The sequence below is a fragment of the Lepidochelys kempii genome, chromosome 5 (assembly GCF_965140265.1).
Source record: "Lepidochelys kempii isolate rLepKem1 chromosome 5, rLepKem1.hap2, whole genome shotgun sequence".
Taxonomy (NCBI): Eukaryota; Metazoa; Chordata; order Testudines; family Cheloniidae; genus Lepidochelys; species Lepidochelys kempii.
Genome location: NC_133260.1, coordinates 29,674,894 through 29,689,865, shown reverse-complemented (window position 1 = coordinate 29,689,865; position 14,972 = coordinate 29,674,894). Strand labels below are relative to the sequence as shown.

Here is a 14,972-nt window from a genome sequence, read left to right as displayed (position 1 = left end):
CATAAATACTGGTGCTGCTGATATGATGTAACAGCAAATAAACCATTGAACCAGTGACAGAGATGCCCTGTGGCTAAAGGTTGATGAATCTTAGAGTAAATTTTGTAAAACTTCTGTGGGTTCCATGTCAATAGATAAAAATTTCTTCCAAACTTTTCCCTGCTGTATTACCATCACTAATGTGAAGGGAACATGCTCTGTCTTACATAATGGTTCTGATTTAATAAAATACCTTTTTGGAAGATCTGTAGTACATAAGAACAACAGAATATGGCTAATAAATATGCAGAATATTGCGTCCCAGTTGTACACCTTATCAACTGGTACTTTAAGTAAGCATGCAAGTAATTAGATGCAATCCATTTAAAAAGTGGTGTCTCCTTTTGTGTAGCATCACACCAGTTCTGGAGATAGAACACTAGGTTTTCTAACCATCAAAGATATCTGTATGTGCAGCTGTCTTCCCTATAGTCAATTTTAAACAATTACAACTAATGACTAAGAGAATTAACTCTATCTCTGCATATTCTTCTGCCGTAATCTAAAGTCTGATGTTGTGGTAGCTGCTCAGTTAGGGTTTTGGGTGAAGAGGACAATGCTCATGTAAATGAACACACACAAACACTATTAATTGTTAGTTGTGCTTATAGCACCTTTCACTCCCAAAGAGCTTCACAAGCTGTAGGCAATTCCAAGCTATCTTGTGCAGGTGTACGTGGTAGGGAAAGGGAAAAGGCAGAAAGAACCTTTAATTCTCTGGACTCCCCCGGCACAAGAGCAGGCCAAGATACAAACCTAGTTCTCCCTTGAGCACTAGGGAGGAGGCCTGACTAATGCACCCAGAGACCCTCTATGGCTCTAAGGTAGCATGCTCAGCCATCTTAGTGGTGGATCGGACCTTCGGTCCCTTAGACACATGCTGCCTTCAGACACAGGTGCTGTGGGGGAATGCATATTGCTCCTTTTTATGGAGCCAGTAGCAAACAATGTTGCAAAGTTTCTTGTTCCTGACCCCTCCTGCTTGTGGTGGTGTTGATGTAGCTGACAAGGCAGGTTGGCTGTAATAAAAATTGGAGCAATATCAAAATTCACTTTCATTTTTTAAAAACTGATTTTAATCTGAAACATTTGGATCGAGATTTTCAAAAGTGACTAGTGATTTTGGATGCCTCCATTTTTTTTAGGCTCCCAACTTGAGGCACGTAAAAGGAGCCTGATTTTCAGAAAGCTGAGTACACACTGAAAATCAGGCCTGTCTATGGGGTCTCAAGTTGAGCACACAACAGCTAAGGCTGAGTCGCTTGGAAAAAATTGGCTTGACGTTTTAGAAATATCAGCCTAAAATCTTAATGCTGTACATCGAATCCCAGATCTAACTTGGAGCAGCCAGGATTAAAGGGTTAATAATGAAAAGAAAACCATCTAATGTAAAGAAAACCAGAGTACAAAAATACTGACCCTTACCAAAGATTAACTTTGCAGGGAAGTGATGAAGAAGGTCAGTTCCAATTTAATAACATTTTATTTTAATTTGCTATCTGTAGAGGTCAGTCTAACCTAGGACTTAGGAAAGTAATGTTATACATTAAGTGGTAATTTTTCACCCAGTCTTAAACATTTGTGCACAGCTTTCAATGAGCATCTTTTTTTGAGACCAGTTGAAAATCTGGTCTTCGGTGCGTTAGAAAAACAACATAGCTGTTCCGTTTGCACCTGACCCAAAGCTAACTCAAGTCAGTGGAGAGACTGCTATTTATTTCAGTGAGCTTTGGATGAGAGCTTGAGTGAGCTGTTACACTAATAGTAAACAATAGAAAAAAATAATATAAAGGGAATCCCTCCTTTGGATTTCCCAGTATGTTGTAGTTTCTCCCTGTTTGCCTCTTAGGTCCTGAACGTGCAAGCATCAGATCTTTGTAGGATCAGGAGCTTAGACTGTAAGCTTTCAGAGCAGGAACTGACTTCATTTTGAGTCCGTGTTCAAGCCACTACCAGCACACACAAAAAAAGTAATAATACAGTTACTTAGGCCAGGTCTACAATACGGACCTAAGCTGGTATAACTACATCACTCAGGGATGTGAAAAATCCACACACCTGAGTGACGTAGTTATACCGGTCTTAACACGCCCCCGCGCTATGTCAGTGGTAGAGCTTCTCCCACCAACATAGCTACCACCTCTCAGGAAGTCTCTCCTGTCAGCACAGGAGCATATTCACTGAAGCGCTACTGTGGCTTAGCTGCATGAGTGCTGTTGCGCTGATGCAGCGTTTTAAGTGTAGACCTGCCCGTGGTTGTAGAGCTGAGAGAAACTCTCTTCCCATTGAGATGGTTCACATTTGAAACAGGGATTTTCCTAAGAGTTTGTTTAATCAAGAACAAAACTTCACTATTTTCACCAGCCCATTTTCCTGGCACAACAGTAGTTTTCACCCACAAAACTCCTCTCTGTAAATAATTCTTAGTGAAATTGTGAAAGGTTTCTCTTGTCTCAACAAGTCAACAACTGTTACTTTTCCACCATTTTGCTGATGACATTAAGATTTCACACAGATCTCATTGGCTTTGTAGCTGTCGGTCAAGGTCAGTGTGAATCTCCTTCTCCCTGATAGGGAGGATGTGACTGAAAATGTAAGAATAATAGGAGACACTGCCAAATCTACTGTGTTTCCCTGTAGATTATGGATTTTTTTCTGCAGTCTGCCTAGAAACTTAAGCAATTAGCTGTTGTCAGAGTTAAAGCAGGGATTTAATATGAAATCGAACAGTGTGTGTGTGTTATGAATTAGCTGTAGCACTAAAATGTTTCAAAGTCATATTCTCTCTGGCTTCTCTTTTATCATTTAAATCATGGGCCAGATTCATTCTTGGTGCAACTCCAATGAAGTCAGTGAAATCACAGCAGGGATTAAGTTGGGGAAATATCTGTAGAAAAAGCTCAATGATGAGATTCATTCAAGTGTGTAGAGTAGCCTCCGAAGTGAACTGGCAGAAGCTACCACACTTAAGAAATTTAAAACTAGGAAAAAGTATGAAGAAATTGTGTTGTAAGGACCATTCCTTCCCTGGCAGAGGGTGGGCTTGATAACATACCTGATCAGTCTCTCCCATTTATAATTTCTAGTGTTCTGTGAATATCGAACATTGCACATTTATTTCTTGCTTCCAAATTATACATTAAGATGCAAGACATTCAATGAGAAGCATACTTCTTCTTTCATCATTATTGTAGGTAGTGGAATGACTACCTACTGCTGCAAAGTAAGCAACTAAGTGCTATATAAACAGATAATATTCGGGCTAATTACGTTTATTAGATTTGTACATCTCTGAATGTTCATGGGAGCTGTGCTGCTAATTTCCAGTGCATTTTTGAGCAGCTACCCCAGACTGCATGAAAACAAATTAGGCATGTTGCAGAAAATATGGTGGGGGCAGATCTGTTAACTCAAGACTGGGGAACCTGCAGTTACCTGGATTCTCATGCTTATCTGAGTTCTACGGTTTCCAAGAGATGATATTATTTAAATTATAGGCAAAAGCATTAACTTCCTTGCAGACATCTGCTTTCTAAGTGAAGCATGTAATGTTGATCAGCTTTCTAGTTTCACCTGTCTCTCTCCCAACAAATACATACCTGGAAATCCTGCAGAGCCCTTATTGCACATAATTACTGCCATAAAGAGGCCACTGCAGGATGAAAGGAAGAGTAGAGCATGTTGTATTAGCTCCATTTCTCCCTCCACTGCGTGTGAGGCTTTTCTGTCCTATTTTATTTTGATTTGCTCTTCCCCACACTTCATAGCGTAGGGGGAGTATAGGGCTCATAATCGGGATGGTTATGGGTGCTCTCCTAGACATTTTTATTGGGGGGAAATGAGAAATCTGACTTGCACAGCTTCCTACAATGAGCAGCTTTTTCAGACTAAAACTATTCACTGCCTATTTCAAAGACAAGAAGATATGTCAAAAAATCCTTGATCCCCGGGTTAGTTCTAGAATGGAATGGCACTTGCAACCTTAATTGTGGAACCATAATCACTGGGTGAGCACGGATGTTATGTAATGCAGTTCTTGGAATTAACATTTAATAATCACTACAGAACATGCCCTACATTTTGGTGGGGCCATGTACAGCTAAATGGAAAGCTTAACTTGACGCTCTCTAGCCCTGTCATAGTAATTTACATCTTCAAATAGTGCGTGCATTTGAATGCTGCACAGCATTAAGACATTTGTTTAAGTAGCTCTTGAGATGCACTTTCAGTGTTTTCATTTGCATTTCACTTTGCAGTTTTAATTCAGTGCCAACAGTCATTTTGAATTAGTTTTATGGGAAACTAACTTCATAAAAATTAACTAACTTTCCTTTAGGCATATGTCATATTTTAAATTACTTTTCTGTTATAGAAAATAAATATTTAACATCCTCAGCACAGTCATTTTTAAGCATACTAAATTTTAGGAAAAAGATATTTGGTGAAATTTTCAAAAGTTCATAAATTACTTAGGAATCTAAATTGCATTTTCAGAAGTGTCTAAATCCCATTGAAAGGCTCTTTTGAAAATTATATCCATTGTCTTTTAATTCCATGTTTTGTTGTGGAAGTACAATGGGAAATGGGTGTTCAACACTTTTGAAAATAAGGCCACCTATTTAATAGCTAAATATGTATCTAGAAATTAAATTTAGACATCAGTTTTTAAAAAAATCTTTGCCATGTGTATATCTAATAGCATGTACATACACAATTATTGCATTCAAGGACTTTAACTGTTTGCTTCTGTGTTATTTCTTTCACCTCAACCGCCAGAAAAATACCATTAATGACTTCCTAGTATTCCTTGCTAATGTTCCTTCAGTTAGTCTTTCTGAGTAAAATCTAATCTGGCTGTCAGGGATGGCAATATAATTACAATAATTCTGTAATTGTGCCATTTGAGGCCCTACAGTCACTGAAAAAAATGACAGAGCAAGTATATTCTAGAGCAATTCATCTTCAAGCTCTATCCAGTAAAATCTTTCCTCCATTGGGGAAATGGAAAATAAAATACTGGAAGAAGAATGATTTTCTTTTTTGGAAGTAAGCTACTGTAAGCATAATTTCACTTGTGAACAGAGTATATTGATGTGCAATGTTAAACTTACACTATTTATATAGGCACATAATTATTTTCTTTATAAAACATTCTGTATCCTCTGAGATCTTTTCTTTATAATTGTAATTCAGGGCTTCCCTGGAGCTTGCTGATATACTGATAATTTTTTTCAACTCCTACAAAAACACGTAATGCAGATTATATTTCCTTGTTGTATGCGTCTCACTTGAATCCTTCACATACACAAGTGGTGATAGCAGCCTCATGGAAGATGGAGGGGCCTCCAGGGCTAATGTAGGTTGGGGATCCATGAGTACCACTGAGGCTCACTAAGTAGACAGGCAGAGCAAAAAACTCTCCATACAGGTTTTAGTTCACCTTTTGAGCAAGCCCCATTCCTTGTGTCCCCGTGCCTCCCAGCAGAGAGAGCACCACAGAGGAGTTAGGTTAGTCTAATCACCGTTACCCTCATTCACTATTTCCTGCAAGATCTAACCCCTTTGCTTAGCAAGGAGGCTGGAAATAGCAACTGATTCCCATATCTGCCCCTCCCCAGGCCCATCCAACATGTTCCACTAGGCCAGCTAAGTCCAAACCAGGATCTCCTTCAAGTGTAGGAATAGGAAGGTAGGGGAGTCATGCTGACTCTACTCCTCTCCATCTGGTTGGTTTTGTGAGGTTTTCCTTAGCTCCACGCCATGAAGGCGAAGGAAGCATCTGACTCTTGGAAATTAATCAGCATTAATGCCAAATTCCCATTTCTTTCCCCATCCTAGGCAGTTTGTTCAAAATCCTTCAAGATAGTCACTTAAAAGGTCAACTTGAACTGTAAACACTACTAAGTAGTTAAATCAGTCACTCTGGTTATTTGATGGCTACCTGCATCACTAGGTGGAGATGGTGTGAAAATTGTGGTTTAGCTGATACAGCTTCAAAGTAACAGCATTCACAATGGCGTGCAAGAGTTTCTGAAGCAACCCTTTTATTAATCCAGAACACAGAGTGAAGCATATGGTTTCTTATCACTAGTTGACGAAGGAAAGGCAGACAACATTCATATTGATTTAATATATCCTGATAGTATCCAGCTGACTGATGTGATAAGCCTAGGTGCTGGAACAATTTTTATATGGGGGTGCTGAAAGCCATTAAACTAAACTGTAAATCCTGTAAATGATGGAAACCACTTCAAACCAGGGGATCCTGCTGCATGCCCAGCTCTCCTAGTTCCAGCACCGATGGTGATAAACTACTTACAGTGGGTTTAAACTTGAGGCATATGACTAGCAGTGAGCATGGACTAAAGAATTGGTCTCAGTTTCCTCTTACGGTGTGTGTTCACTTAAACCCTCATTTCTTGATCACACAGGGAATTATTAGAGCTTTCATTCATTTGCTTAATAACCCCAGCTCTTTCCATTGGATCCCTCTGGAGTATTCTTTATTCCTATGACTGGCACAGGTTCTGCTCTGTACCATGTGAATATTCTTAGAAAGTCTCTTTGGGTAGGTGCAAGCCACCATGAACCTCAGAGGGAGCAAAATATGCAGGGCATCTTTACAATATCTGTACAGTGTCCGTGACTTCCCAAGGTATCTTTAAATTCAGCCTGAACTGAAAAGGTGGCAGTAGGAGGGAGAATTCATTCCATCCCTGTGCACTTTTTGTAGCAGTTATGCTGGCACAAAGGAGAAGGAAGGCAACAGTAAGCCTCTTCCTTCTCCCACTTTTGTAAGTATTCCTATTTTAGGGAAGGCGAAGAGCTGATTTGAAAAACTTTCTTCCTAATCCCAACTCTGATTGATAAAGAATGTTCTTATTATAATGCATGTCGTTAGGGAGAATTTGAACCAGTGCACTAAAATAGATTTTTCCTCTGGATTCCCAAACAAGTTCCATTAATGTATTTAGAAGCGTACAATGCTCATTTAAAGAAAAACAGCACCCAAAAAAGTACAAACCCTGAATTCTGTACAAGCTTGTGGGGGAGGGGTATAATAAACTTTAGGGTATATTTCTACCTGTTGCCAATTTTAAAATAATTTTGGTTTTTCCAAGGAGTTGACTAAAGCAGTTAGTCTCTCTACTTTCCGGTTATTTAATTACAACATTTCTATTAAGAGTGTTTAATCAAGTTGCAGAGAGTGACCTATTGTACCTACTGCATTTTATCCTATTTAAGAGAAAATTAGATAGCAATTAACACTCTAACTTCTATGTTAAGTGAAACAGTGTAGTTCTGCCTCTCAACCCAATGCCTCCTTCAGTGCCCACTGCTATTAGTCCTAATTAGCTTTTAGCAGAAATTTCATGTAACTGTTGGCTGCTGTTGCAGGCAGTTTCCAGGAAGAGTAAATATTTATTTTTAAGACAGTCTTCATTTTGAGCACAAGGCACTCAGATCATTTAACGAACAATCTGGTATATGTTGACTGCAATTAAATCTAGCATTGAGCTTTAAAAGTAACAGAAATCCCTTGTCAATGTGCAGCGATAGTAGGAGGTATAACTGGGGACCGAGAGCTCTGTTTTCACTTAGAACAGACTAAGATCTGCTCATTTGCCTTTAGTCTGAGGGCCCATTTTCAGCATAAAGGAACAAAAGTGGCTTTCTGAGAAATCATGGGTTTGGGAGCCCTTAACCCTACTTTGCACATACAGACTGGCATGACCCCATCTGACACTAGTAGGGGCCACAGAGAGAGGAAATTCACAACCTCATTTCCACACTCCTATTGGCAGCAACATGTATCTGGCCCAAATAGTGATGTTCAATTTTAGTAATATGAAGTTATTTCCCTTGTAGAGCACATAACTTCAAATAGTTGTATGATGTTTTTTCAGCCAGTTTCTTCTCAACCTCTTTAGAATGCTCTTCTTCCCCTCCCCTCGTGACTAATGTGTGGGGAAAAGCCAATCAATCAGAGTTCTGCACATGGATGGAGGGCAGTATATGGTCCTTAGGCATCATATGCTTCTCTAAATGCAATTTAAACATTAAGGTGCTCAGGAGCTTGAACTTAGCACATGCTTTTAAGTGCCTTGCTGGATCAGGACCTTAAACTGGTGAATGAAGGGAAGGAAAGAAATCCCCAGTTGCACCATTGATTAAAAAAAAAGAGCATCCCATTAGCAGCGAAGGCTTGATGCAAAGGGCCAAAAGCCCCTGTGCTCAACTTGCATTCCCTCCACATATGTGGAGGGATGCAATATCCTCCTGCCTGGGCCATAGAGGAGAATATCTCCAGCTGCAGACTTGCCATGCTGCACCATCAGCATCCTTTCTCACTGAGTCCTAATCTACATGGCTCTCCAGATAACTAAAGGAAGCAAAACCAGCCAGGGACCCTATAAGGGGGCTTCAACATTATCATGTGGGCATGTTAATGACTAAGGTGGCATAATCCATGATAACTCCACCATGAAAGTTTTGCAGGGTTAATGAGGAAACAGTGCCACATCTTTAGCTATCCCTGCATCATGCCCTAGATAAGTGTCTGTACAAGGTTGCTGAGAAGACAATTCAGCCTCTGCAGAACTCTGTATTTCCAGGTTTCTAAGGAAAAGTTTGGGTAGTGCTGTCAATTAATGTCCAGTGCACAAATCTGAGTGGCTGACACAGAGCAGCACTCTCCCAAGGTAAATGTTGATACTCCTTCTAGGATTGCAGTTTCAAACAAATATTTTGTAAAGTATCATTAAAGCAAAGTCTCCCAAGTTGTTTGGTTTTTTTTTTTTTTTTTTTTTTTTGGAGAGGGTTCGAAATGTTTCTTATAATTACTAAAGATGCTAATCATAATCAAGTGCTAGTAAATTATTTACATTTTGAATGAAAATCTCTTGATTTAATACAAATTATTAATATGGCCAATGAACATATTTTAAGTGATTTAATGCAGGTAGAAAGAGCTGGGGAAGCTTTGACAGTTGGCAGTTGTTTGTCACCTTGCAAAAAATGCAGAAAAATGCAATTTTCCATGGATATTTGTTTCTCTGTGGTAAAGAAATTTCCACTGAAGTTGCTGACCAAATTGGTAATGGAATAAGCTTTTTTCGTTTGATATGATACACTGTATGCTTTATGTCATGGATCATAGTTATGCACTGCGTTGCCTTACTGAAGTATGGGACAGCAGGAAATAAATGGAAAAGAAAGAATTATCAGGGGAAAGTTTTACATTTGGAAACTCCCCATATGTATGTCTCTTTCCAGGCTGTTTGACCTAACACTGTTACGTTTTCCATACACAAAAAGAAAAACATGTATTTCAGTCAAGATTACTTATTTTCGGTTAAAGAAAACAGCCAATCAAAGGAAGAACAATGATAAAACCTTCATGACAGAAAGCAGTCTTTTCTCACTTTGTTAGGCCCTTACTCTCAAATTGCCCGACAGTCTTATCCACAGCGCACAGGTAGGCAGAGATTGACAAGCCATTTAATTTAATGATGCAGCACGCAGAAAACCATAGCTAAATATTCACTGCAAGCACTTATATTCAATATAGCATTGTGTGCAGTTATGTATTTGGGGGGAAACAGATTATATAGGCTCTGTGGTGATGGTAAAAATCTTTTCTTCCACTAGTATCTCAGGACAATGTAAACAGAAGCTTCTGAAGTTAGACATTTTAAAATTAGCAGATAACTTTTATCCAAGAGGTCTAAAAGAGCTTGTTCAGGAGCTCGCTGGAACATTAATGTTGATTTTTCAAGAAGTCTTGGACCGCTGGGAAAGTTCCAGAAAACTGAAAGAAAGCTAATGTGCCAATTTTTAAAAAGGGTAAATGGGATGACCTTGGTAAGTATAGGCCTGTCAACATGACATAGATCCTCGGCAAGATAATGGAGCTGCTGACCTGGGACTCGATTAAGAAAGAACTAAAGGAAGGTAAAGGAATTCATGCAAATCAACATGGATTTATGGAAAAATAGATCCTGTCAAAGTAATTTGATATTTTTTTTTGTTGCGATTACAAGTTTAGTTGATAAAGGTAATCGTGTTGACATAATATATTAAGACTTCTGGAAGGTGTTTGACTTGGTACTGCACAACATTTTGATTTTAAAAAAGCTAGAACAATATGAAGTTAGCATGGCACACATTAAATGGATAAAAACCATATTCAGCTACCTGAATTCAATTGCAAATGGAGAGTCATAATCAAGTGGATCTGTTTCCAGTGGGATGCTACAGGAATTGGTTCTATGCCTTGGGCTATTTAACATTTTTGTCAATGACCTGGAAGAAAACATAAAATTGTCTCTGATAAAGTTTGCAAATGAGACACACATTGCGGAGTGTTGTAAATCATGAAGAGGACAGGTCACTGATTCAGAGCAGTCTGGATCCCTTGGTTAACTGGGCAAAAGTAAACAATGTATGTTTTAATGTGGTTAAATGTATACATTTAGGAACAAAGAATGTAGGCCATCCTTACAGGATGAGGGACCCTATTCTGGGAAAGAGGGACTGAAAAAGATTAGGGGGTCATGGTGGATAATCAGCTGAACATGAGCTCCCAGTATGATGCTGTGACCAAAAGAGCTAATGTGATCCTGGAATGCATAAACGGGAATCTTAAGCAGGAGTAAAGACGATATTTTGCCTCTGTATTTGGCACTGATGCGACCACTACTGGAATACTGTGTCCAGTTCTAGTGCCCACAAATCAAGAAGGATGTTGGTTAGTTGGAGAGTGTTCAGAGAAGAGCCACAAGAATGATTAAAGGATTAGAAAACATGCCTTTTAATGATAAACTCTAGGAGCTCAATGTGTTTAGCACAAGAAAGAGAAGGTTAAGAGGTGACTTGATTACAGTTTTAAGTATCTACATGGGGAACAAATATTTAATAATGGGCTCATCAATCTATAGGGAAAGGTATACAATGATCCAAAGGCTGGAAGGTGAAGCTAGACAAATAAGGGAATAAGACTGGGAATAAGGCGTAAAATTTTAACAGTGAGAGTAATTAACCATTTGAACAATTTACCAAGCATTGTGGTTGATTCTCCATCACTGACGATTTGTAATTCAAGATTAGCTGTTTTTCTAAAAGATATGCTCTAGGAATTATTTTGGGGAAGTATTGTGGCCTGAGTCACAGGAGATCAGATCAGATGATCACAATGGTCTCTTCTGGCCTATGAATTTATGTCACACTTTAAAAGGAATAATGCATGTCATAAAAGTAGGAAACATTGCATGGCTGAGGAACAAAGAGAAATCAATATTGATCCATATTTATTTATTTAGCTATTTCCAAAACAACATAACAAAGAGCTCTGGTGTGAAACAGAGACAGCAGCTTGAGCTGCCATGGTGCTAAACCCGTGGTTTACAAATCAGCACAAGCACAGATCTTTTTGTTGCAAATTTTTAGCCCACAAAATTTTCTTCTGCCAAAAGAAAAGGAAACTTCCAGCACTTCCCTGCGGCCCGCTGCTTCCCGCAGCTCCCATGGGGACCAATGGGAGCTGCGGGGGGCCATGCCTGCAGACAGTCAACCTCAGCAAAATGTCTTGCGGCCCCGCAATCAGCTTACCCTGATGGGCCGCATGCAGCCTGCAGGCTGCAAGTTGCCCACCACTGGCTTAAGTCCTTTGCTGAATTGGCACCTGTCTCCTTTGTCTTCAGTTGAGTTACACCAACAATGGCATTAACCATGTGTTTTGATTCATGACTTTCTTTCTAACTACGTTAGATAGTGCAGTCGATTCTTAGAATGGGGCAGCAGAATATAACTGGCTGCATGTTTCCTTACAACATTGTTCTGTCAATGGCAATGATATGATATACAGTGCTTTTTTTGCATAGAAAACTGGCACACATGCTTGTCTTTCTGAAAAGATTTAATCTCAGTGCAGCAAAACGTTTGTCTCATTTTAAACTGGTTCCTCTTGTAGTAAATATATCAAGGCATTTGACTCTTCTTTTCAAAATTCTGTTTTAGGGTAAGATGGTGAAAGGAATGGGCGGGGCTATGGACTTGGTGTCTAGTGCACAAACCAAAGTGGTCATCACCATGGAGCACTCAGCCAAGGTAAAGCTTTATCTCATCCTTCTAGATGTTAAGATCTATAACAAAAAGTTACTTTATCTACCTTGTGGAGATTCTTGAGAATGTTGCTGTTAGTTGCAGTTAAAGTACTAACAGGTGTTTAGGACACTTATTTCTTTCTTGGGTACAAATCTTTGACTTAAAATTTAGTATTTTTAAATCAAACACATTCTTGAGTGATTTTATGTAATTTTAATGTGTGTGCAAAGTGCTGGATCTACAGGAGATGCTGTAGATGGTACTTGTTCTTCACCTTCCAGCCGACTGGAAAAGTGAAGTTTTCCATGGACATTCATTTCACTGTGAGGAAAAGAAATTTGCCATTGAAATTGCTGTCCAAATTGATAGTGACAGCTCAATGAAACAAACCTTATCTGCATGATTTCATACAGTCTGTTTCATATTGCTGCATCAGAAATACAACGTTAGAGACTTTCTTTTTTGGTAAACAATGAATGCTGAGACTCTAGAGTAAACAATCCAGGGGTCTAAGTGGCAACCCTGCACTTTGGGAAATCTTGCAATATTGGTTGGACACTTTGATTGCTTAGGAGAGTTGTGTGTTGTCTTTTAACTGCTAAAATATTAAAAATCTACCTTTTTTAATTCACAGTTGAATTAAACTTGTAGATGGTGGTAGAATATAGAAAGAAAAAACAAAACAAAAAAAAAGTATGGTAAAAGAAAGGGATCTCCTCTCCACGCCCCCTCCACCCCCCCCACAATGTATTCTGGGATGGTTTTCTTTATCTTCTTCGTCAGAAGCATCAGGGATGGCTGCAGCTGGAGATGGGACATTGGACGGTGTGGGCCAAACTTCTGATGTGGCATTGATCATTTTCTCATGCAGGTGCTTTCCTGACTAGTTCTTGCTCAGATGCTAACTGATCATCATATGTAGGATCAGAAAAGAATTTTTCCCAAGTTAGATTGGCAGTGACCTTGGGGTTTTTTCACCTTCCTTTGCAGTGCATGAGTGCAGGTCACTTGCCAGGACTATCTGGGTATATCTCACTTAATCATTTCCCTTCCATTGAGAATCGGTGCACCTGGGTCCCTCCTATTCTCTGCCAAGGACACATAGTTGTCTTGTCTTCTGTGGACTCTAATACTATGGTCTAATTTCTGTTGTTGGATTTAGTGCGCGGATGCTGGGTGGTGTTGGGGGAGGTCAGATTAGATGATCTGGTGGACCCTTCAGGCATTAAACTCTATAACAAAATAACAATGGTAGTTTTAATGAAAACTAACAAGGCACTGGAAAATGGTTTATAGAATCTTTCACCGGTTCATCCGTAACGAAGGACAGTAATAAATGAAAACCACCATCACCACAGAGCAGTTCAGGGGTCTATGTGAAATGAGTTGGTGTGCTCACTCAATCACCAGGGGTTGTTCCTCAGAAGATGGTTGAAGCAGATTGCTGAAGCATTGTGGGGGAAGTTTACAGCCATTGCCCATGTTGCCTCTGTTCTTCGGATAAAGGACAGAGTTGGCAATCTGGCACCTCAAGCACTAATTAAAAGAAAAATAAATTGTATCAAACCCTGCAAGCTTTACAGGGTTATTATACGAGGTTCTAAAGGCATTACAGTATAAAATAAGCAGCCGAATGGTGGATCAGCATTCATGTCACGTTCCCCGTCAGTACCCAGTCTTGGCTGGGGAAGGTAATGATCCAACCAGCGGACCAAATTTGGTGATGAATCCTGGTCCTGTTTCACCTGAGCCATGTTGCACATATGCTAAGACGATGATCTCTATTCAAGTCACAGGGGATAAAAGACCAAATCTTTTGCTTGTATAAATTGGTGCTCCTCCCTTGAAGTCAAAAGAGCTGTGTTAATTTATACTGGCAGAAAATTTGGGCCAAACTCTCCCAGTTGCCTTTACTTGAGAGCACTTTACATATGAGCTTTCTGTGCTGGGAGTGTTTGTAATATTGAACCTTACATTAGTAGCATGTGTGACGGGTTCCCCCCAGGGTGCCACCTGGAATTGGGTATCACTGAGCCCCCTGACCCACCAGCATGAGCTCCCTCTCACACTGTACTGCTGTGACAAGCTGCAAAGACCTTCAGCCTGCACTTTCACCAGCATTCACACAGGTAGGGACACACGCAGGCTCTCTAACCACCAGCTTCCCAGTTTGGGACCGCAGAGCAGTACCATCCTGCCCTAGTCAAATCTGGCAAGTATATGGGTTTAATACCTCGTCCACTTCTCCCTCATTGTGAAGAGATCATACACACTTGTGGTAACCAAGCTGAGATTTTCCCCAAGCACTCTAGTCAAAATTCACTGGCTTAGATTAAAACAAAAACAAGTTTATAAACTACACAAGATAGATTTTAAGTGATTATAAGGGATAGCAAACAGGTCAAAGCAGATTACCTAGCAAATAAACAAAGCAAAATAACCCAGCAAATAAACAAAAATGCAAACAAAGCTTAATATACTAGATAGATTGAATATGAATTAGCAGGTTCTCACCCTAAAAGATAATGCAAGCAGGCTGCTGATTTTTAAGGGCAAGCTACACTTGCTTTACAGCTTGGAATCCCCAAATGTTACATACACAGGCTAGAAATCCCTGTAGCCTGGGTCCAGCACTTCCCCCAGTTCAGTCTTTGTTCCTCAGGTGTTTCCAGGAGTCTTCTTGTGTGGGGAGTGAAGAACCCCAGATGATGTCACTCCCTACCTTATATAGCTTTTGTGTATGGCAGGAACCCTTTGTTCCAAAGCTTGGTTCCCAGACCAGTCTGTTGAAAAATATTGACATCCCAAGCTGGAGTCCAGCATCACAT

At 39.7% G+C, this 14,972-nt stretch overlaps 1 protein-coding gene across 1 annotated transcript in view; it reads left to right on the top strand.

Annotated features, from left to right (window-relative positions):
- The window catches only part of OXCT1 (3-oxoacid CoA-transferase 1), a 125,892-nt gene that overhangs the window by 87,139 nt on the left and 23,781 nt on the right, over positions 1 to 14,972 (top strand). The window contains exon 14 of the mRNA XM_073343852.1: positions 12,058 to 12,147. Coding sequence (XP_073199953.1) covers positions 12,058 to 12,147 — 90 coding nt within the window. The remainder of the gene's footprint in view (positions 1 to 12,057; positions 12,148 to 14,972) is intronic.